General features: G+C 57.8%; 1 protein-coding gene across 1 annotated transcript in view; it reads right to left on the bottom strand.

Annotated features, from left to right (window-relative positions):
* Window positions 1–7,274: 7,274 nt before the first annotated feature.
* Window positions 7,275–24,298, bottom strand: part of FAM20C (FAM20C golgi associated secretory pathway kinase) — a 50,790-nt gene continuing 33,766 nt past the window's right edge. The window contains exons 4-10 of the mRNA XM_087417421.1: window positions 17,740–17,832; window positions 16,194–16,309; window positions 10,533–10,713; window positions 9,782–9,891; window positions 9,479–9,560; window positions 8,533–8,592; window positions 7,275–8,242 (exon numbers count right to left, since the gene is read on the bottom strand). Coding sequence (XP_087273547.1) covers window positions 7,993–8,242; window positions 8,533–8,592; window positions 9,479–9,560; window positions 9,782–9,891; window positions 10,533–10,713; window positions 16,194–16,309; window positions 17,740–17,832 — 892 coding nt within the window. The 3' untranslated portion in view covers window positions 7,275–7,992. The remainder of the gene's footprint in view (window positions 8,243–8,532; window positions 8,593–9,478; window positions 9,561–9,781; window positions 9,892–10,532; window positions 10,714–16,193; window positions 16,310–17,739; window positions 17,833–24,298) is intronic.

Raw genomic sequence — 24,298 nt, 5'->3', positions numbered from 1 at the left:
TGTCTCACAGGGTTTCTGAGAGTCAGGAGTCTGGGTGTGGCTTCTCTGTGTGGTGTTAGCTCAGGATGTCTCACGTGGCTACAGTCAGGAGTCAGCCAGGGCTGCTTCATCTGAAGGCTCAACTGGAGATGGAGGATCCCTTCTAAGGGGGCTCTCCCATGCCTGCTGTGCTGGACTTACTGCTGGTGGGGCCTCAGTTCCTCCCCACACTGGCCTCTCCATCCAGCTGCCCACCACATGGCAGCTGAGTCCCCCTACAAGAGACCCGAGAGAGAGAGGCAGAAGTCCAGGCTGTTTGTAACCTGGTTTTGGCCATGACATGCCAGCCATCACTTAAGTGTTCTCTGTCGGTCTCACAGACCAATCTGGGCAATGCTGAGGGGCACACAAGGGCACGGATCCCAGGAGGCATGGACTTCTGGGGGCCTGCCTGGGGGCTGCTGCTGCACACAGGGAGGTAGGAACCGTTGACTCCAACAGTGGGGGACTTCCAGGGTGTGGAGAGGGCCAGCAAGTACTGGGACATTAAGATGAGGAAGGAGAACTGGGCATGGACCAGGCCAGCTGGGCCAGGGCTCAGGGCCAGATGGGGGGCGCCTCAGTGGAACCTCACACGGTCAGCGGCAGAGACAAGCAGGAGAGGTCAGGAGGGACGCAGCCATGCCAAGCTGAAGACCCGCTATGAGCTGGGAGCTGTGCTGTAGGCAATGTGGATGCCATGGAGCAAGAAACACCCCAACCTCATGTCGCCCCCAGTCTAGTGGGGAAGCGGACGGCAACTAGGTAACCTCAGAAATGCATGATCTGAAGCCGAGGGAGAGGGCTCTGTCAGAGAGTTGGCCGAGGTGACCAGGCTGAGACCGGGATGATCTTTTCCATGGGTGGAATGTTTGAGCAGTGCTCAGAATAAGAATTAACAAGGTAAGGTTGGCATGGGGCAGAGAGCTCCATGTTGGGAGGTTGTGCAAAGGCCCTGTGACACCACAGGGCTGGTGCTTCTAGAAGCTGATGGAAGGCCAGAGAGCTTCAATGGCTTCCACTGGCCTCCAGATGAATTCCAAACTTCTGTGTTGAGGAGAGTGTCTGCAAATATTTATTGGTGGACAGAACTTGTCTTCAACACTCACTGAAGAATGACCCATGTATTCAATAGGTATTTTTGGAGTGCCCGGCACTGCCCAGGTCCTGGAGGGACAAAGGACAGCAAGACCGAGGGGCCCTCTGCCTGGGGCTTCAGGCTTGAGAGGGGAGGCCAGTGGGGCTATCCTGAGCCCCTGGACACTGAAGGGACAGGCTCACCCGGTCGGAGCTCGGTGGCGGGCAGGGGCTGGCTGGTGGCCTGCCCGGTGGAGGGGTCCACCTGCCAGGCCCTGAAGGTCTTCATCCCTTATGATTCTGGGGTCCTGGTTCTAGTCCTGAGGAGCCGGGAGGCTCTGGTCATCTCTGCCCCGCAAGACGGGTCGTGCTTTCCTCGGGCTGTCCTCTAGATGGTGCAAGGGGACCAGACACAGGCAGTGTCCTCCAGCGCAGGCCTCCGGGGCCCTCCCCTGGACAACAGTGACTGCAGGACACATCTGGCTGAACGTAGCTGGGGGAGCTGTGTCCTTGAGCCCTGGGACCCAAGGAATGGGAGAGAACAGGGCCCTTGGGCAGGGCTGGCTGACCGTAGCCCCCACAGCCACCTAACCCAGCTGACCCCTGACCTGGCTGAGGCACCCATGTGCACCCCACCAGACCCCAGGTGCCCCGAGGCCCCTCCCCTGGGTTCCTTAATAGCCTCTCCCACTTATCCCATTAAACCCTCGAGGCCAGGTGCCGTTCCCACCCCCTGGAGGCGGAGGGACTTTGTTCCCAGTTCCCAGAAATCGGGCAGTTCCTGGCCAGCCCACAACCCTGTCCTTCCTAATGCCAGCTCCGAGAAGAGGACAAAGACCCCTCTGTGCATATGGGACCCCCCACATACACGGACACGGGGGGCTTTGGAATTCTCTCCTGACAAGGGTCTAAGGTCTCTTCCTTCACCATCGACCGCCCCCCACCCCGCAGGCAAAGCTTCTGCTCAACTGCGACTGTTAAGGTCCCTTAGGATGGGGGGACAGTGACTCGTGGAAGAGGGTTTCCTCTGGGAAGTGGTCCGGACGTGGGGGAGATGTGCTGAGGGTGGGCTATGCTCTGGTGGCAGCCGGGAGCCACTCAGAGATGTCCCCCGGGAGGGTGGCTGGAGAGCCCCCGCGTCTGGACACCAGGGAGCCCGCCAACGCACTCGGCCTCTCTCCACCTGTGGGCGTGGACTCGGGGGCTCTGCATGTTGAACCTGCTCCTAGGGGACTGCAAGGCCGGTGTTTGGGGAGCCACCAGGGAGGAGTGGCGTCCTGCTGTTAATGAGGTGTCCTCTGTCCCTCGTCCGGCTCAGACTTCTGAAGGGTGTGCCAGGAAAGGAGGGTGTCCCCCACCCGCATCCCTGCGGCCCCATTTCACACTTTTTGGCCCCTGTGGCCCATGAGGCAGCCCCCATTTGTATATTGATTTGTTGTTCACTTTCTTATTTTAACTCCGGAAGCGGTCTCTGCCCTCAAGCCACCCCCTCCTGCCTCTCATTCTCCAAAATGAGAGCCCAGGCCGACTGACCGGGGGAGGGTTCTGGCTTTAGTTTTTCCCTGGTTTGTTTTTATTTAGTCGTGTTTGAATTCTCACCCACACTTTCTCCCGGCCCCGGTGGCAAATGCTGTCTTGTTTGCGAACAAAGAGGCCACTGGACTTGTGGGAACAGACGTTCTCCAAGAGGAATTTAACCAAAAGCCCTTTCTCCTCGTGCTGCTCCCGACGTCCTCATCCCCTCCTCCCGTCCCCGGTGTCGCTGGAACCCCTGGTGGGGAGGCTGGTCGGGGCGCGCTGGGTATGTGGCTCTTGACTCTGAAGATGGAAGGAAGATGACAGGATCCACTGTCCAGAGGTCGGGAGGTCCGGGCCCCAAACGCCACTCACCCCCTGTGTCGAGTTCAGGAAAGTCACTTCACCGTCCAGGCCTCGGTCCAGGCAGCTGTGAGATGGGCCAACTGGATGTGGTTCCACTCACAGAGCATCAGGGCGGGGTCGCCCTGGGCATGGGGTCCAGGCATTGTGCTGACCTGGCTGCTCAGGTCTGACCCCACCCAGCTGCTCCAAGCGCATCGTGAGTTTGTATCGAAGTGACAGACGAACACAATTTGAAAAGTCCTAAATAAACTACAGGTCAAGTCATGAAAAACCACAGACCCCCCCCTCCTCCAGCCTCATCCCCGTTCCCGCAGCAAAGACCCAGAGAAAGTCACTTCCCGTAAGTTTCCCCGGGTGTGTCGTGCTTTATTTTTGTGTGACCTCTGAGTTTCTAAACAACAGCCTTCTGTTACAACTTTTTATTTTTAAGTTTGACACGGTATCTGTCAACCTTCTACCCGGAGGAGGGGGTTTAGTTCTCGTACAACGTTCTACCCCTTGGAAACCCTCCCTCCGATTCGGTTATGACCTTCCTGGAAAGACAGCGCTGATCGCTTATGTCTGTGAACACCACTCACAGCTGAGCCGCCAACACCCTGATCGCTTCTCTCCCTCCCGAAACTCTGCTCCGCCTGGACAGAGCGTGCTGTCCGTCTGCCCACATCCTGGCAGGTGCTTATTGCTGGCTGAGCTGCTGTCCCTTCCACAGAGACAGCGGGTCCCTCTCTCTTCCTTGGGGAGCCTGGGGGGCGTGGTGTCCCCATCATCATCCCGCTGGGCACCTCCCTCTTCCCAGTTTCTTCTTTTTTTTGGTTTTCTCCCTAGTCGGGTGGCACACACCCCCGACACATCCCCGGGGCCCCGGGCTGCCTTTAGGGTCTGTTTGCTCTGTCTGAGCTCCCCCTCACCCGGTGCCCACGGGCCTCTCGGCGAGTGGTCAGCACAGTGAAGGAATCGCTCCACCATCGCTGTCAATGACGTCCCAGCTCTCGGGCCTTTGCAAGTGTTTTCCTGGGTGCTGCAGGCGATGAGCATCTTCTTTCCACCTGACGGTCTTGATGAAAATAATAAGAATTACAAGAAGGTTTCACATATTGCAGTGTATGGGGAGGCCATTCTGGTTTAAATCTGATTTGGCTGGAAACTTGTTTTTCCCAGAGCAGCCTGACTTATGGCCCAGCGAATGTGCCTTGTGCATCTGCTTCCAACATTTTCCCAAAGCAAAGACGCTCTCTTTAAAGATGGGGATGCACATGTCCCTCTCTCTGACACCGACACCACTGTTTCTTTGGAGACAAGCTTTTCTTTCCAGAGAACTGAGGTTGAGTTGACCTGCTGTGTATGTGCTAAACTGCAGGAAAACATCTCCTGCGACTTTGGGAGAAAAAATTGTATTCCTGTCATGCTTGCTGTGTGTTCTTTGTTCCGACACAGTAATAACCGTGCCGTCAGCCACGCTTCCCTGGGGCAGGGAGCACTTCCGGGCTGGTGCTCACGTTGGCTCAATGAGCATCACTCCGTCTTTCTCGTCTGTAGATGGGTTATTGCTCATCTGCATCCGTAGTCTCTTCCTGACCAGGCCTTAGTCCTTGGAACCCTCATCCCAGCTGGGCCTTGACTTTTGACCTTCGAGTCCAGCTGTCCACGGCCCAGTTTTAGCAAGAATCCTGTTAGGTCAGTTTAATGAGAACCCCGCACCCTCGACACCTGACCGGGATCCTCACCCTCCACCTCCAGGTGATGTCTGACCTCTGACCTGCCTTGACCAATTGTCCTCCCAGGTTGGTTTCACCAGAACTCCTGGACCCTGAGGTCTCCTCTTAGTAAGTCCACCTGCTGACCCACTGGCTCCTTGGCTGTAAACCCCTTTTCCATTCGGAACTGAGCCTGGTTCTACATGGAGCCCTCTTGTCTCCTCCTCAGTAGTCCTGGATGAGCCTGTTCCTACTGCTTCAGCCTCCTTCTGGCTCTGGTTTGTCTCTGATGTGTCCGCAGAGCTCTGCTTCCTCAGCTGCTGGGCCTGTGAAGGGCGGCGGGTGGGCCCCCACATGTGCCTCTTTGGCGTAAGGATTATCTTGAGAAATGGCAGACACAGGGGCAGCTGTGAGCAGAAGTGGCCTTTTCGTGAGGGACATTTGCATCCACGAGGGACGTCTCCGTGGGCCAGGTGTCCCCTCTCTGTACGGGCAGGAGAGGAGGCACCAGATGACAAGTCCCTCCTCCAGGGTGATGGCTGGGACTGAGATCTGCAGAACCGGCCCCTCGTCCACTGTGCTTTTCCTGGCCACACGGCCGCCCCCAGTCCTTCCCGCTTTGTCTTCAGCTCAGGAAATTCCAAGGGACTTTGGAGCTCTGTGTGGGGACCGGGGACAAAGAGCACATGCACATTCCTTGTGAGGCCACGGTGGCCACGTCAGAACACTGCAGACGAGGGTGAACAAGAGCTTTATTCTCTCAGTCCTGGGAGCTGGACGCCTGGGATTGCATTTCCGGCAGGACTGGTTTGGGGTGGGTCTCTGTTTCTGGCTTGTGGACGGCCTTCTTCTCCCCGTGTCCCCACATAGCCTTTCCTCTTCTTATAGGAACACAGTCCTGTGGGATCAGGGCTGCCCTCACGACCTCATTTAACCCTAGTCACCTCCCCAAATGTGGTCACTCTGGGGTCGGGGCCTCGACCTGTGAGTTTATCCACAACCCCCTCCCATGTGGCCCGCCTAATGTCCCCTCAGTCCCTCTGTCCCCTCGCTGTCCCATTGCTGTTGCAGTGTCTAATTTGTGACCTATTTATGAGTTTATTGTGTGTCTCTGTCACTGCCCTGCAAACCTCTGCTGATGTCCTGGTCACCGCTGTACCCCAGCCTAGGACATGACAGATGCCCAGTGAGTCTGCTGGACCAAAGGGTGAGTGGATAGAGGGCCGTGGGAGGCAGCAGCGAGTGGCCTCTCTGAGCCTCAGATTCCTTGGACTTCTAGGCCGTGTGGCCTGGGAGGTGCCTGGTGCCAGGAGCCTAGCTCAAGGGCGTGAGGCCAGCACTCCCTTTTCCCCAGGCAGCCTGGGAGGTCAGATGCACCATCCGAGGCATGGGGCTGGCTGCTCCCCTATGCGCACACTGGGCTGCCATCGCCAGCTTTGGACCTGGGGCTGTACCTCTGCCTGTCTCACAGTGCTGGGTCTGTGGAGACGAGGCTGGGCACTCACCTCCTCCTCCCTCCTCTGCAGGCACGGGGCAGTCGGGGCCCCGGCAGGGTGACTGCGGGCAGAGTGGGGCGTAGGGGCGAGGAGAGCTGATCTGGGTGTGTTGTGGAGCTAGAAGTGCAAACGTGCCCTGGAGTCAGTGGAAATGGAGCCAGGGGACTCAGCCGGGCTGAGCGGGGACAGCGCCGGGCAGGACAGCGGGGCAGGCTCTGGGGCCACTTGTTACCCCCTACTTATTTCCTTTGCAGGGTCTTCGCGGCCTGAGTTCTCCCATTGTGAGCCTGTGTTACCCTGAGCTCGGCCCTGGGCAGGGACCAGGGTCTGGGTGCGGCCTCTGCACCTCGACTGCGTGTCCTTCTGGGAACCTGACTGACTTCCGGGAAGAGGGAGTCACTCTGGCTGAGCCTCAGTTTTCCCATCTGTCAAACAAGGAAAATAAAATCGACCCTGCAGTTTTGCTTTGAGACCAGTAGTGATTCACGCTGACACTTTGCGAGGTGCCAGAGCACAGGGACCTGTCACTGAACTACTGCTGGTGTCCTGTGCAGGGTGAGAGCCCCGTGGGGTAACAGATGAGGAAATGAGGCACAGGGGCCACGATTTCCATGCTCCCTGCTCCCGGGATTCTCTCTCCAGAGCACAGAGTTTGTGTCAGCCTCAGCGGCACACTCTCCTCCAGTGCCCCCGACTAGTCACATGGCCAAAACCGCAGCACACACAGGAGACACTAGAGTGGACTTCAGGCTCCAGGGCAAGAGTGGGGGATGCCTTTGGTTGGGGGCTGGATCTCAAGCCAGCCTTGGCTCAAGACAGCCCGTGCTTGCCATCCAGCCATGCTGTCCCGGCTTCTGCTGGGTAAACACGGGGTGCCCACCGATGCCACAGCCATGTAGACTTGATGTTGCCCTCTGGGGCCTTCACCAGCCCTCTCAGAGCCAGCCACATCGGGAGGGAACAGGGGCTGCCCCGCCTCCCCCACGGCTGCCGTCCCTTTGGAGAGCTCAGGTCTTGCTCCAGGCCCTCCTTCCAGCCCCAGGCACGGCCACCCTGGGGCACCTCGAAAGCCGGGGCCAGGGGCGAGAGGGACCCAGCGAGGCCCCAACACATTTGCTGTCTCTTTATTGCACTTTTACCACATTCCAAACTATTCCACAAAAACGCTGCCAAGGAAAGCCTACTCTGCCCGCGGGCACCCAGGACGTGTTTACAACCCCCACCCAGGGCTCGGTCAGAAGACGCGGCCCCTCTGCTGAGAGTCTGGGCTACCGCGGGCACCGAGGAATGGAATGACCGGTTGTTACGTCACTCTGAGCCACACAAGACCAAGTCCATCAGGAGCCTCCTGCGTCTCGGATGAGACTCAGCCCTCGAGGTGCGGGGCCCTGGGGGCCCCCGGGAAGGGAGAAGAAAAAGTTTTTATTTCAAGTTGGGTCCAGAGGCGAGAAGGCTTTGCTTCGCGGGAGAATCTGGCAGAGGCCGAGCCAGGGGCCGTCCTTGTGAATTCGGTGGGTGGTCTGGGGTCTGTGTCAACGGCTGTCTATTTATATACATTTACACCATGTATAAATACAAAACAGTAAATAAAGTCTTCCTTTCCGTACAAAAGGGGGGTCGCCCGCCGCCAGGCCGCCTCTGTCCATGAGCACAAGCCGCCTCCCAGCCTTTTCTGGTCTCAAAAACGAGTAAACCGTGTCCTGTTGGACCCACCGCCGGGGGGCTCACGTTCCCCGACTCGGGAGCAGCCCGTCCGGTCTGAATTCGCTGGATTCGCGGCGTGCGCGGGTGTCCCTCCTCAGCGGCAGGCCGGCGGCTCGCGGTCACTACCTCCGGGTGGAGACTCTGTGCTCGGGGTCCAGGTCGTCCTCCACCACGCTGGGCAGCCCGTCCTTCTCCACGCAGTCCCTGACGGCCTGCAGCACGATGCGCAGCCGCCGGTCCAGGGCCTCCAGGTGCGGCTGGTACAGGATGGGGGCCACCCGGTCCTCCCGCAGGGACTCGGCCATCAGCAGGCTCAGCTTGTACTCCTCCTTGGCCAGGAGCTGCAGCCGCAGGTAGGTGGACTTCCTGATCCTGCGGGGGACAGAGAGGTCAGCCCTGGCTCGAGGGAGAAGGTGTGCAGCTGTCGGGAACTGGGAGCGGGGACGGGCCGGGATCAAGGGCTTCCTCAGGGGCACCCAGGAGGGTCCCGCCTTGCAGGACAGGTGGCCCGGGCGAGGCCCAGTGGTGCCAGCAGGCCCCCATTATTCCAGGCAGACAGAGGGCGGGGATGGGAAGGCTCTGCCTAGTCTGTGGCTGTGGCAGCATTTCCCCTCTGACGGCGACAGGCCAGGGCCCCAGGAGGGCAGCGGGCAGGGCCGTACCTGCAGCACTGCTGTAAAGGCACCAGAATGGAAAGCTCATCATGGGAATATTTTCCAAACCTGCAGAAGAAAAGCAGAATCATCGGGGATCACACGAGGGGGACACCTATGTAGAGGCTGCAACACAGGCTTCTTACAGGGGGCCAGGGCATGGGGAGAGTGGTAGCTTGTGGGTAGCCTGTGGGGCTGCGAGGGCTGTGGAGGCCAGGGAGTGTGTCCCCAGCGCCCTGGGCATTGTGGCCTGAACCCTCCTGTCCCCAGCACCCTGGGCAGTATGTCCTGGCCCCTGCTGTCCCCAGCCCCGGACACAGGGCCTGGGACAAGGAAGGCCCTGAAAGCAGCCTGGCATTCTGGCCACTGGACGGGACAGAAGCTTCTAAGTGAAGAGTCCCAGGCGGCTGAGTGGGGCAGGTGTGAGGGCCGGTCAGGCTGGGTTCTGGCCGCAGTGGCCTGTTTTAGAGCCGGGAACAAGTGACCCACACATGAGAACTGTCCAGGTGCCCAAAGCTGGTTCCTCTGGGGCGTCCGAGCAGTTGCAGCTTTAATGGTCTTGAAACAGGGGTCCCCTGCACGCAGCCCCACCTCCCCACCGTGTTCACTCTCCCGGGTGGCCCAGGACTGCCCAGTGGCCGGCCAGCAGCGGCTGCAGGCCCTCCTGATGGGGCAGGGGAGCCGTGTGTCCCTGCTGGCCTGTCCCAGCAGCCTCTCTGGGCCTCAGTTTCCCCAGGGCAACATGAAGATATGATAAGACCCCAGTCACAGGGTTACTGTGGAATTAGGTGAAATAACATCATAAACCCTCCCCGCCAACGGGGCCTGTTTACCACCCCAGTTGGAGGCCAGGGCCACGTCTGCGTCACACACAGTGTGCGTGTGGGAACGGCCACATCCCTCCCACCGACAGCCGTTCCTCCCGGGTCCAGACAGGTGAGGATTCGGGGCTCACCCTCTTCCGTTGTCTAAGTGGATAAGAAATGTCTCGTTCCCAAACTTCTCAAAAGTCTCGTAGTGATGGCGGTCCATGTTTCCTGCGGAGAGAAGCAGAGCCAGCTGTGGCTTCCGGAAATCTGCGTGCAGCTCAGACTCGCCCTCCCTCCCTCCCTCCCGCATCTGACCTCTGAGCCGTAAGGACAAGAACAAGCAGGATCCCGGGCCCCCCCCTTCAAACCATGGCCTCAGCTGGGCTCCCGCTGCTCAGCTTTAAACACCCGCTCTGGGCCGGCATCGGGTCGAGGCCTGCCGGACGCACCCATGAGGAAGTCGAAAATGGTCATGTCCATGATGTCCAGGATGCGGTGGCTGCTGTCGTAGGGGGGGGTCTGCTTCACCTCTTCGCAGTAGTCGGGGTCCACCTCCCACCTGCAAGGGATCAATCCAGCGTGAGAAGGCTGTGTCCTCTTCTACGTGGACAGGGAGGCCCAAACCCACGTCTGGGGCTGCCCAGCTTGGAACAGTGGGATCGACACTGCAGCAAGGACTGGGGTTGGAGAAAAGGTCTCACCATGGAACAAACTGTCTGCAGATGGACACACACCTGCCATGGGTTGAGAATGCATTAACAGGAGTAGGAGCTGGGAGGTGATCAAGCCGCGTGCCCTGCCCTGGACTAACCACGCCTGGAGGCTACTGCCAGCCCCAGATGCCAGGTTTTTGGACGGTCACTGTTAAAGACCAGGGCTGGATGCCACACTCATGAGGACGTCTCATGGCTGCAAGCACGGGCAACGTGTCTCTCGGACGAGGGACAAGAAGGGCAGGGAGCGAAAGTGTGTTCAGACACTGAGAGGCTGTGTTTCTGGAGACCCCTGGGGGCGAAAGGAGTCGTCCTTCCCGTGCCGGGGTCAGGCAGAGCTGGGTCTGCCTCCTTCTCCGCCACTCCCTGCACCCGTGTGGCCACTGACACCCAAGACCCCTCTGGGCTTGTTTCCCGGCCACAGAAGCCAGCCCTTCCAGCCCCTGAGGGTCAGAGTGGGCAGGACGCCCCCACGCAGCTCACTCACTCCGCCTTCTTGCGCTTGTGGTACGAACGCCGCCAGGGGTTGCGCCACGTCTTCCTCTTGGCCAGCGACAGGTCCGGCAGGAAGGCCGCCAGCGAGCCCTCGATCTGGTCCGGCTTCCCGCACAGCGCATGCTCCGTGGAGCAGTAGTAGGAACACTCCCCGTAGAAGCAGATGTTGTTGGCTGGCGGCAGAAGGACAAGCCTGTTAACATCCCCACACGCCAGCCCCTCCCTGGGATGTCAGTCCTAGGCCTGCGTCCACAAGTGGCATCCACGGTCCCCCAGGTGATGCCCAGCCTCCCCCACACCTCTTCAGGAGGCCCCCCTCCACTCTCACATTCCATCTCAACTCTGCGTTAGCGAAAACAGAGACCCAGAGAGGGGAGCCCACCTGCCCAAGGCCACACAGTGGGGGAGTTACGTTAGGATCTGAACCCCAGTTCTTCCTAGTCACCCTCAAAATTAAGGGACTGGAGTCCATGGACATTCTAGAGTCAATATTCAATGGCTTAAACAAGACATTCATCCTATGAAGAGAATCCACAGAGTGGGAGAAAGTGTCTGCAAACCGTATATCTGATAAGCAACTAGTATTTAGTACATATAAATAACTCTCACGACTCAATAATAAAAAGACAAATAACCCAATTAATAAATGGGCCAAGGAATTCAACGGATATTTCTCCAAAGAAAATCTATAAATGGTCAACAAAGACATGAAAAGATGCTCAACATCATTAGTCATCGGGGAAATGCAGATGGATCTACAAGGAGATGCCGTTTCTCACTCGCTCCGATGGTTCTGATCAAAAGAGCAGATGGTAACAGGTGTTGATGGGGGCGGAGAAACTGGAACCCTCACACAGTGCTGGGGGGAACATAAACAGTGCAGCCGCTGTGCAAAACAGTCTCGTGGATCCTCAAAAAGCTAGACACAGAATTCCCACATGATCCAGCAATTCCTCTTCTAGGCACACGCCCAAGAGAAACGAAAACACGTCTACACAGAAACTGTACTAAATGTTCACGGCAGCTGAGTCACAATGGTCAGAGCGGAAACAACCCAAGTGTCCATGGAGTGATGAATGGACGAAGACACTGTGGTACATCCATAAAACGGAACGTTATTTAACCTGAAAAGGAATGAAGCACTGACACTGGCTACATCGTGGACGAACTGTGAAAACACGATGCTTAGGGAGCAAAGCCAGACACGAAATGCACATGCTGTGTGATTCCATTTATACGAAATGCCCAGAACAGGCAAATCCATACAGAAATATCAGTGGCTGCCAGGGGCTGGGGGAACGGAGAACTGGGGGTGACTGTTCACAGGGACGGGGTTTCTTTTTGGGGTGAGAAAAATGCTCTGGAATTAGGTAGTGGCGATGCTGAACAACATTGTGAATGTGGTAAAAACCACTCAACTGTACACTTCAAAACGATGAGTTTTACGATATGTGATTATATCTCAATAAAAAGAGTCATTTAGACAGTGCGCGCCGTGCTGCCCGGCCGGCTAGCGAGCCCGGTTCACGACTTTATTGCCGGAGGCCCGGGCTGCTTTCGCCTGCGGATCAGGGCCCGATGGGCAGCCCTGCTTGTGTGTGTATTTACTGACGGAATCCCTGTCCTCACGTTTAATTACTTTATTTGTAATTTGTAATTTCTACACCCTCAAGGGCCTGGGGTGTAGAAATAAGGGAGCCGGAGCCCCAAGCACCACTCGAGAGCCCCTCCCATCTGTGCAGACGGCCGGTTTCCCAGACCAGGGTCCCCTCCTCTCCTGCCGGAGCACGTCCCGGCCGAGTGAGATTCGGGACACAGTCTCCATCACAGCCCCGTGGAATCAAATACAAGCTCGGCAGGGCGTGTCTACACGATGCAGAGTCACAGCAGCCCAGGCACCAAGCGGCCAGTCCAGGCCACGCCCTCCTTAAACTGAGGTCCAGCAGGGATGGGAGCCAGCGCGGGCGGCTTCCACACCCTCCGGGCAGTCCTAGGCTGGACCACCTGCCTCTTCTGCCACCCCTGATGATCCCAGAGCCATGGTTGGATGATCACCGTAGGAACTATGGAAGAAAGCCCGGTCTGTGATTGCGTCTGCATGTCAATACCGTTGAATCAGCCACAGCCTGAATCAGCCACAGCCGCACGACAGGCCTCGACCAGGCGACCAGGCAGCGGCTCCATCTTCAGGAGGAAGATCTTTATCCTCCTCACCCGGGGAGCCTGGAGCTTGTCAGTCCAAGGGGCTAAGCCGGTGTTAGGTGGATTCTTGTCAGAACAGAAAGGCCTTTCATGGGCCACAGCTTTTCTTCCTCGGAGATCAAATCCGGTTTCTGAAGGGACCCCCAGGATGGGGCTCTGATGGCCAAGGGTCTGTCTCACTTAGGCGAGGCCCTCACCTCCTCCTGCCTCAGTTTCCTCGTCTGGAATGAGGGCCACAGCGGCGCCTGCTTCACAGCTGAACAAGGTGACCCAGGTGGAGTAGAGGACTTGTCCCGAGTGGGCCCGTCAAGGTTGTGAGGTTGATCCCCTGTGCCTGGAGGAGTGGGCGGGGAGGAGGGAGTGCTGGTCCCTTTTCATCTTAGAACTAACAATCGGGACGCACAGCGGCAGGAGAAAGCAGGGAACCTGCCCTCTGGGTACTCGGGGTCACCTCCTCCAGCCGCCTGAGAACTGGTGCAGACAGGCTGCCCCGAGGGGGAAGCCTAGTCCCCACGGGCCAGCACGTGGCATCAAGAGGGTCCCTCCACCCGTGGGCCTGAGTATAGAGACCAGGTCCTTCTTTGAAGGTTCAGGGTTCATCCACAGGGAGAGGGGTCTGGAGAACAGGACATCTGCCGTCCTCACCTGAGCTGGGTGGTTGCAGAGTGCGGGCGGCTGTGTCACATGAGGCTGGAACGCCAGGAGTCCCCATTATCCAGGAGTGGCCTGAAGATGCCTGGGCACAGTGCTGGGAACCCCTTGCCCTCAATGGGCATTTAAACTGGACACATGTCCACAGCATGTGGACAGAGTCCCGATGACCAGCCAGCCAGAGCCAGGCCAACATGGCAGGAAAAGCCCATTTGAAGACGCGGGTCTGCATGTCTGGAGAGGCTGGGCAGGGGAGCTGGAGCTGCTCGTGGTCTTGTCTCGTCCTGGAGAAGTTCACACAGGTGGGGCCCCTACAAGGGAGCCCACGAGCCCAGAGCCGTGCATGGATGACACGCAACTTTCAGGATGCATGAGACACGTCGGTAGCAATTTACTAAAAACATATGAGAAACGTGTTCTGTGAACGTTTGGAGCCCAGAAGCCTTGGGTTCTGACAGGCCTGCGTCTACGCCGCTGCCCCCATGAAGGCAACTTCCACCGTCCATCCTGACACGTCTTGAGCTCACCCTCGCCGCCCCTTCCAGGTCACCCATCTTCCCGCCAGCTGAGAGCCGCCTCCACCTCTCCTGCATCCGGTGCCCGCTCCCCGGCTGGCCGCACAGATTTTTCTGTTTTTCGACTGACCCCAGAGCAGAGCTTCTCGGGCCCCTGGAGGCAGAATGGTCGTCTGCCTGGACTAAAGTCTTCTCCCACGCGCTCCCGGCTCTCAGCAAAGCCTGGCATCCGTGGCGTTTTGGCATCGGTGGGCCCGGAAGTGTAGGCGAAGCAGGAATGCTATGAAGGAATCTGAACAGACTTTGTTTCCTAAAATGAGATCAAAGCTGGCTCCCGTCATCCCACAGCTATAGAGAAAACCAAACGTTCCCAAGGCTTCCAGGAAGAAATCTGGCTGACGGAGCTGGGCGTGGGGACGGAGATGGGCTGGGGACAGAAGCTGCATGTCAGAAGCTGCCACGAAGCCAAGCCCTACACCACGCATCAAGCCACGCTGTGGCAGCGTCCCATATACAAAACAGAGGAAGACTGGCACAGATGGTAGCTCAGGGACAGTCTTCCTCACCAAAAAAAAAAAAAAAAAAAAATTGCAGAAAGAAATGGACAAACAGCAGCTACACAGCCTGGTGGCAAACCCAGACACGGGGTCCCCTGGGCGTGGCCCACCTGGACTCTGAGTGGCCGTCACTGTGGGTGGCAGCGGAGGTGCCAGGACATCTAAGTTGGAGGGGAGATCACAGGAGGAGTCCCTGATGGGCTGAGGTGGAAGAGGAGCTCGGACGTCTGGGGGATTCCAGCAGAAAGCCCCAGAACCTGAGGTCAGGGAGGAAGGTTTCAGGCCTTTGAGAAAAGGGACCCTTCTAACAGCTCAGGCTGTAAAAAAGGAACTGAATTATCTGTGAGCGATGAGCTCCCCGTCACGGGGAGTATGCAAGCTGTGGCTGCAGGCAGACTCAGGCAAGGCCAATGGAGAAGTCCTCAAAGATCCCTCCCGACCACAGGCGCTTTCTCGGCCCTTTGATTTCTGGTCACGTGGGCGAGACACCGACGACGAAATGGAAACAGTCCTCCTGCCTCATGGGGGGTTTCTGCCCTACTTTTCCCTTATTCATGGGCTCTGAGAGGAGGAACCTGTGAGGATCTCAGCATGCACTGGATGGCAAAAATGGAGCTTAATTAGATTATGGCCTCATGCACCTCAATTCTGAAAATTTATGAATGCAGCTGAGAAAATGTGCAGAGCGTGTCAGGCTGGACATCCACAAGAAGTGGATCTCAGGTGGGCTCTCATGCGCCAGCAGATCCTCAGACGCGGCCGACCCGGGGCCTCACGTGGATTTCATCTGCGTGAACCGGCAGAGGAGGGTACCACGTGTGGCTGAGGCAGCCCTGCAGGAGGGTTTCTGTCCCAAGGTGGGGCCCACGCCCTGTGGGGTCCTGTGATGGAGCTGGTCGCTCGGTTCCGCTTGGCCAGCATCGCTGGGACCTCTCAAGATTCCAAGAATGGAATCTAAGTGACAAAGTCCTGGATGTGGAAGGAGGTTCCCCCCAACCCCAGGAACAGCCCAGTGCAGGGCCAGGCCCAAAAATAAGTGCTTGGGGAGGAGGGATGGGCCCATCACAGGGTCTCAAAGGCCAGACCTGAAACAACCTGGGGCAGGAAGTTCAGTGGGTTCTGACTTTGGTTGATGTGCCTTTAAGATTTTAATATGAAGTCTTGAAGGTTTTTATGAAGGTCAGCACCTCAGCAGACACACAATCTACACGTGGAGCATGCAGGGCACCCGGGGATGCAGGGCACCGTGCCGCCCCCTGAGGGCACTGGGTGAAGCCCCCGCTCCACTCCCTGCCAAGTCGAGGAAGGGGAGGCGGCCGGCCCCTTGTCACCACATGAGGGTCTTGTTGGGTGTTTTTAAATTTAGGGGAAAGTTCAGAGAACGGAGGTCTCTTCTGGTTGGACCAGCTGGAGAAGACTTCCCAGAGACACTGGGGGTTTTCAAAAATGGATTCATTTTGCCTTTTCAAACAAAGGTAGAAATAATCTCTCCACCCAGCCCAGGGGATGGGTTAAATAACGACGGCATGCCCATTTTTGGCAGCCTTTTAAAATCATGATGTTGATGGACGCACCTCGATGTGGAAGGGCAGACGGCGTGTGGTCAAGTCAAGACGGCGGCTGAAGAACAGCATTACACACGATTTCTTTTTCACTAAAACATCACTAAGCTCGCGGTCTCTGTGCAGTAGGCCAGGTGAGGGCAGCCCCCCAGGGCAGGCGAGTTACCTGGAGAGATGAAGAAGGTCCTCCACAGCTTCTTGTCCCGTGTGACGTCCCGGATCTCCTTGGTCATGTTAACCATCCTGCCAGCCACGGGCGGGACCCGGCGGAAGTCCAGGATCCTGGGAGGAGGGACAGGGAGAGGAGGCTTTATCTCTGTGCCCCCCGCCCGCTCTGGGCTGGAGCTGAATGAATGGGTCCCCCTCTGCCTTCCTCTAGGCCCAACTCCGGGGTCATGACTCTGCCTGGTGCCCTCGGTGACCGGCGGAAACGGACTGAGGTTGGCGGTGCTTCGATTACCCGGCGTCCGCCCTGCCAAGTGCCCGGGCCACTAGAACATGCCCTCATTTCAGGGCTGAGTTTAAAACAAAATTAAGTTAAATTAACCACTTTCCATGGGACTCTTTCTGAACCACACTGCACACGTCACCACTCGCCTCACCACGTGGAGAGCCCTGGATGAGAGCTTTCCCAGGTGACACGGGATGTCGTGACGTCCTCTGTGGGGAGGTGGCCAGGCGTGGAGGAATGCAGACCGTCCAGATAGGACTGGCCGCGCCCCTCATTCCACTCCTCCTGTCAGCGGGCACACCCGGCCTCCCGTCCTGTTATAAACAAGTTCACCTTCCTCCTAATGAGTAACCTGCACCGGCTCGGTGGAACTATTCTTGTTTTCACAGAAAGGCCCTTTTCTGTGTTCAGGCTGTTCTAAATAGTTGAAATTGTTGAAATCTGACTTGGGGATTTCTGCAGCCACCACATAAGATTTTCGATTGTTAAAAAAGCAGGACTTGCCAATTTCAGTGTGCACATGGGTCACCTGGGATCTTATTAAAATGCAGGTTCTGCTCCATAGGTCTGGGGAAGACCTGGGGCTCTGCATTCTAAGCAGCCTGGGTGACACGATGCTGTGGGCCCCGGGCCAAACCCCGAGCACCGTGCGTCACCCACTGTCAGGTCAGGGCCCTGCCATGCAGACGGGGAGGACCCGGGGAGCCAAGTGGGGGGGTCTCCCAATGCACTGGACCCTGGGAACTGACCCCAGAGCCAGGCCCATGAACTGCTCCAGAGAGCACAGGACTCTGAGCAAGCCCAGGGCTGCTGAGGAGTCCACCCCACACAGCCACACGTCAGCCACCTGTCCAGTTCCCCAGTAGCGAGAGGCCACACGGGGGGGACAGTTTGTCAAGACTCGTGTCCCTCGGTCTCGCTGTGGCCCCCAGGGGAGTTGGCACCTGCAATTCTCTGTGTTAGCGCTCCCTCCCTCTTTCCTTTATCCCCATGGTCCACCAGTCCACCCCTGGGTCAGCAGCCACTCCTGGGATCTCCCACTGGGCACTGTGGGTGCAGGCCCACTGCCGGGCACGTCCAGGTTATGACACCATGAGGCGGGGATCATCTCTGTGTTGGAGGCGTGGGCTGTGGGTAAACCAGCTGGTCTCCTCTGTGCATGGGGACCACGTTAGGACCCCCAGGGTAAGGGCCGAGGACCACTCATGCAGTGCTCAGACCCAGCAACCGCACTCCTGGGGAGGCTGCGGCGGGGGCTCACCTGTCCAGGTGGAAGGCCGCGATCTCTGCATTGTGCCTCTCGTAGTCAGAGAAATAGAAGAAGTCAGGGGGCGTCTCCTGCTCCCTCGTTTGTCTGGACAAAATGGGACAAAATGGAGAGAGTTTATCACCGAGGAACCGTCCAGTGGAGGACGTGCGTGGCTCGAACCCACTCTCGAGAGCTGACTGTTAAATTCCCGAGAATTTCGCAGACTGGCTGTTAAACACGTGCACCATTAAAAATTAAATTATTCAAACTTACAATTAACGAAGTTACATTTAAAAAGTAATGACTACGTTAATCTAATCCCTTCCCAGTTATCTGACATTTCACCATTTGCTCTGCTCTAGAGGCCGCTGGCGTCCCTCACATCTGCAGGGTGGACACGCTACGTAACAGGGCTGCGTTTCTCCCTAACTCCACCTGCAGTGGCCTCGTGGTGAGGCCGGAAATCAGCCACGGGGAGGTATTTGCGCTGCAGAAATCAGCAAACTCCACGAATCAGGCTTTGCCCCGACGGGGAGCTGGTTACAAGTGCTGATCAGCCCACCGTTGTCCACAGCTCCAGCCAAACACAGGTTCTCCCAAAAGGACGATGGCAGAAGGTGGCCTCTGCGCCCAGCAGTCTGGCTGACGCGGGCAGGGAGCGCGTGGACGGCAAAGGGGCCACGGGCACAGAGGAATCTCCCTACACGGGACGAGGCCGACTCTCCGGGGTGTGAGCCGGGGCCACGGTCAGGCTGGACAAACGGTCCCTTAGCCTGCTCTCTGCCGCCCGTCGGCTCCCTGGACAGGGGGTCCCCTGGGGGACGTCAGGGAGGCCGGGAGCCTTTTTGGGGCCCCTGGGGGACCCCTTCCTGAAGTCCACAGAGGGGATCTAGTTTTCAGGGTCCCCCAGGAGGTCCTGGCACTTAGGACTCACAGTCCGCCTCCTCCGTGCCCCGCGGCAGCTCCCTCTGCCTGTCCCACCTCCCCGAGCTGAGTCAACACCGTCTGCTGCTCCCCAAGCTCGTCTCCTGTCCTCCACTCTGTGAACACTTTGCTCACACTGTTCCATTTTCCTGGAATGACTTTCCCTTCGTGTCACCCCGTGGCTAAGTCGTCATTAACGCATCCCACCCACCCAGGCCTAGGGGCTTCCACACAAAAGGAGCCCTCGGTCATTGAGGTTCGGAGTATGGGTAACGGTGCTTACCGGAGCATCATATGGGGTGTCAACAGTGCACATTAGCACCGTTAAGGCTCTGACAAGGCCTGCAGCCACTCTGTTTCTCAGCCCAACACCGAGGGACCATTTTGTTCAGAGCACGTCACCACGCTCCACACTTTTAACAACAGCTGGTTTAAGCTCTTGACCCCCTGTCAAAAGCAAACTCCTTCACAAAGCCCTCCTGATGCCACAGCGATGATGAGCCCTGCTAGTCCCGGGCCCTCCTGGCCTGGAGAGCAAACAGAAGGCTCTGTTTGGAGCAGGGATGTGCTCCGCCTATGACAGCAGCCTCGGAGCCAGAGCCGGGCCCCCAGCTACTCCCACCGGGCTGGCCGCCCCGCCTCCGTGGCCGAGTGAGTGAGCCCTGTGGCCGCAGCCTCTGGCCAGCTGTCTATGTAGCCTGCACAGCCCCGTCTCCCGGCCTCCACGCCTCCCCTGGGGGGCATGCACCGAGGAATCCCGGACCCCCTGGCTCTGACATCTGCACCCACGGTGAGCTGCAGACAGCCCAGAAGGAGTGTCGTTCACCCCTCAGTCCCGGCCATGGGACAGGAAGCCACGTGCAGGGTGCATGTCATTCTGTAAACACCGGTGCTTAACAGATGCCTGGGAACCGGGGACACGCAGTGACTGCAGGTGACCTCACCCACCTGTTTGCCTCGTGTCCAAGATCGTGTGAGAGCAAACACGCTCCCTCGTGGAACCAGGTCCCTTCCTCACCCCTGCCTCCACCTGTCGAGGGGAAATTGGCCCAGGAGGCCCCTCCTAGGCCAGGCCCAGGAAGGGAACTCAACTCTCAACCTAAGAAGAATTTACCAAATGCTGGAGACCTTCCCCACACTGGAAAACGCAGAACAGGTGTGAATCGTGGGCCTCACGTGTGATCCCGCCCACCCTCCCACACAAGGTGGAGGCTGTCAGTTTGTGCTTGAATGCTCCCAGCGATGGGAGACTCACTACATTTCCCTGGATAACTTCCCCCATCACAGCTTCCCTGCCTGGGTCTTTCCTTCCTAATATGCAGCTGAAGTCAGCCAGGACCCCTCTGGGCACCCCAACCCCACTGCCAGCCAACGTTATTGCTAAACACACATGTGCACACACACGTGCACACACAGGGTATCCGTCCTGGGGAGTGTGAGGTCACTGTGGGGGAGGACCAGATCCAGGCAGCAGGCCCACTGGTTGCACGTCCACTGGCAGCTCCCTGGCTCCCGTGTGCGCAGAGTCCCCGATAGGGAGATGCCCTGACCTCCATGCTTCCCTGAATGTCACCTGAACAAGGTTCCCTCGTCAGCCTTTCTAGGAACCAGCTTGTGACTCTGCAAACAGACTTTGTCTCGTGATCCCTGCTGACGTAATGCTGGCCTCGGCACCCACGCTGGCACCTCGGACCCCATTAGGAATGGCCCTGGCCACTGCAGGGGCTCCATGAGAACACAGCGCGGACGGCACGCGGGTGAACCATGCGCACGGCCATCCAGTAACTTCGAGGGGTTGGGGTGGTTCTCATGCATTTTTCGGTCAACAGACACAGAGGAGGATTGGTGCACGGGGCTGCTGGGTGACGGGGGCTCGAGAAAGGGCAGCTCCAGGGCCGAGGTGCCTGCAGCAGTGGAGGCCACGCTGGCTGGGCCTCTGAGTTCAAGAGAAACGGTCTAGACTTCTTTGTGGAATCTCCTGATTTTTAAATGCTGGCAAGTAAATTTTATTCTCATCTTTTGACCGTGGGTCAAACCAAATATGAAAACCGAGGTGAAGGCCGCCCACAGCCCCCTAGTTAGCACCTTCTGGCGGGGTGGATATTTTTGAGGTTAAAAAGTGGTCACTGACTCAATTTGGAAAAACAGCTGTCGAGCAGAGCCCTCTGCACACAACACTGGTTCTACTGGATTTTAATAAGTTTTAACCAGAAAAAGAAGAATGCAGATTTAAGCAAGATTTCTTTTCTGGGGAACTTCCCTGAGCCTTAAATGCACAGAATGGCCATGTCCACCAAGCAGCATTTCCCAAAAGCATCTGACTGCAAACCCCACCTACACATCCATGATCTTATTTGATTTTTTTTTAGTCTGTTGTGGAATTAAGAATTACCTTCTTTGGAAAAGACTGGCCTCAGCCACTCACGACCTGGGCAATGATCGCCAGCCCCTGGGGCAGAGCTCTTCATGGGGACCCTGTAAAACTTACGAACTGTCTGCCCTGAGAAGCCCACTCGGGGCCATGCCCAGGTCTGCTGGGCAGCACAGAGATCTCCTATTCTTTCCTGGGGGCCAGCTGTCCCCACCCCACCCAGGGCTCCGGGGCTCTGAGCCTGCGTCTCAGTGTGGCCCCTGCACCCAACGTGAACGCCCCTCCCCACCCAGTGCGGCCATATGATTTTCCGTGGTGATGGACATGTTCTGTCCCTCACTGGCCACGCCAGCCACTGGGCACTTGAATGTGCTGGCGTGATTGAGGAACCAACTTGTAAACTTTACTTTAATTAATTCAGCTGTAAACAGGCACAGGTGGCTGCTGGCTATTGTCCTGGATGGTGTGGCTCTAGTGGATGGGGCCTTCTGAGGTTTCTCTGCCCCCTCTGACTGTCCCTCTGTCTGCCTGCCTTTCCTCACCTGGGTGGGATGGTGGGGCCCCTGTCCTCTGCCCACCCATCTCCCAGCTCTGCCTCTCCAGGGCTGTTTGAGGGCACTTAACTCATGGCTGCCCTGGCTGGACTTTCCACCTTCTACTTTCTCAGATCGGCCTTTCCCTGGCCACCACCTCCAGGAAGCCCCTTCAGAATCAACCTGTCCTTTTGGAGATCCCTCCCTACCTGTGCCCAGGTGGCACCACAGAGCACCACATCACACTCCAGCAACAGGGCACCTGGGGGCTGCCTGCATGCATGCTGAGGCGGGAGACCCTGTCCACTCCCCCAGATCCTGTCTTGCAAAAGGGCACTTGTCAGATCTGCCCCCACAGAACAGACAGCATGTCTCCACGTCCAGGCTCTGCCACTGGCCAGTGGCCATGTGACCCCTCTCGGAGCCCTGATTCCACTCCCGAAAGGGAGGGTGAGAACGACTGCCTCTTGGGGCTTGAGGTATACTGTAGGCACTCAAGACGTGATGGTTCTACACCTGCCAGTGCAGGTAGACATCCACTTGGGGCTCTTCAGGCCTGACCAGCCTTGCAGGGGCCCCCTAACAGTCACAGAGCAGTAGGGTCCACTGCCTTGTCTCCGCACAGCAGCACAGCGGGGCTGGGGAAGAGCGATCAGAGGCCGTAAAAAGACAGTTTGAATTCCTCGCTGCAAAAGGACACTCGAAGCTCCAGCGAGAGCTGAGTGACTTGCTGACGTGAGTGACCTGCCGGAGTCTGGTCATACAGCACATCTTGTCCGCGACCCACGTCTGCTCTCGGCCCCAGTAGCAGCAGGCAGACATTCCCACCCCAGGCTCTGCAGCCTCCAGCAGATTGGGCACATCAAGAGGTGAGAGCCCCGGGGCGGCAGGGCCCAGCTGGGCAGGGAAGCAGCGGGAGGAGCCCCGAGGGCAGACAAGCAAGTGGCCAACAGCAGAGCCACCCATGGGGTGCCGGCCAGGCTCAGCCTCCCCAAACTCACCCCTCCTCACTCCACTCCTGGGCACCCGCCCCAAGCCAGGACTATTGCAATCAGAAACCTCCCAGCCTCTTCTCCAGCCCGGCCCTCCCCCTCACCTCGCCCGGGCTGCTCCAGCATCACTAAACCTCTCCGGGACCCGGCCCCCAGGCCTTCCCATCTCTGCACCTTTGCCTGTGCTGTGCCTTCTGCCTTTCTGTCCCTCCTCCACTCTCCCCGAGATCTGTCTCAGCCCCGTGGGCCTCCCTGACAGCCTGAGATGAAGGCTCGTCCCCTGAGGAGCTTGGCAGGGCCACACTACACCATTGTTTGCAGTGCCTGGGGGCAGGAGGACCTAGCCAAGTGCCTGCTTTAGAAGAGGTGGTTAATAAACAAATGAGCAGGGGCCGGCCCTGTGGCGTAGTGGTTAAGTTCGCGCAGCCCGCTTCATCAGCCCGAGCTTTGCCGGTTCGGATCCTGGGCGTGGACCTACTCACTGCACATCAAGCCATGCTGAGATGACGTCCCATATAGAAGAGCTACAACTCTACAACTATGATACACAACTATATGCTGGGACTTTGGGGAGAAAAAAGGAAAAAAAAAGGAAGATTGGCAACAGATGTTAGGCAGGGTCAACCTTCCTCAAAAAAAAAAAAAATAAGAATAAAAAAAATAAATGAGCAGATGAGGAATTGAAGGGAGAAGCACACAAATCTATCAGCAGCCTTGAGCTCTTCCCACCCTCATTTCTTCAATTTCCATCATCACCACCACCACCATCACCATCATCATCACCATCATCACCATCATCATCACCATCACCACCATCACCACCACCACCATCACCACCACCACCACCATCACCACCATCACCATTTCATCATCACCATCACCACCATCACCACCATACCATCATCACCTTCACCACCACCATCACCATCACCATCACCATCATCACCATCACCACCACCATCATCACCATCACCACCACCATCACAGCCGTCGTCCCTAACGCATACTGACCTCTTATTGCCTGACGTGCAGTGGCAATATGTGTGATGCTAGAAAGTGACCATTCCTATCTGCCGATAATTTGTCCTTCGTCCCCTTCTCCCTCACCCCGGCCCAACCTCTGAGCAGGTCACACACCTGGGACGCAGGTGGCTCTGAGCCCTGCAGCTGTGGGACGAGCCTAGCCACTTCCTGGAAGCTCTGTGACCAGGTTCCAGCACAGTTCCTGGTTCCCTCACGTCTCCTACCGCAGGGCTTTCTGGTGACCTCCGACCCAGGCTGTTCACAGAAAGAGGCGGGTCTGTCCCCAGCCCCGAGGCCACACGGGCCTTCTGCCCGGCCCTCTTGGCTTCCAGACACCCCTTCCCCAGAACGGCCCCAGAAGTGCAGAGATGTGGTGATGAAAAGCTTTTTGTCCAGGGACCCAGTGGCTTTCCTCACTCCTGAAAAGCTCCGTGATGTCCCTGGGCCTCTGTGTCCTCTGGGCCGGCCTCCAGATGTGGAATACTTGTGAGCGGTTTAAGGCTCGTCTGAGCCATGAGCTCCTGGGGGCACAGGCCCAGGCTGACCTGTCCTGATAAGGCCCATCAGGGGGAGAGAGGGCACACGAGTGAAGGTGGACCCCAGTGTGGGCCTTCCAGCCGTTTGCTGCAGACAGAATGCCCATGGTGGAGCGAAGGTGCCCAGGCCAGCGGGGGCAGACCCGGCTCCCCATCGCAGCTGGGAGGGCTGGGTGAGTGCCCTGAACTTCC

Source organism: Ceratotherium simum, chromosome 26 (assembly GCF_057802395.1).
Source record: "Ceratotherium simum simum isolate JZ-2026a chromosome 26, ASM5780239v1, whole genome shotgun sequence".
NCBI lineage: Eukaryota > Metazoa > Chordata > Mammalia > Perissodactyla > Rhinocerotidae > Ceratotherium > Ceratotherium simum.
This window is presented reverse-complemented; position numbering and strand designations above follow the sequence as displayed.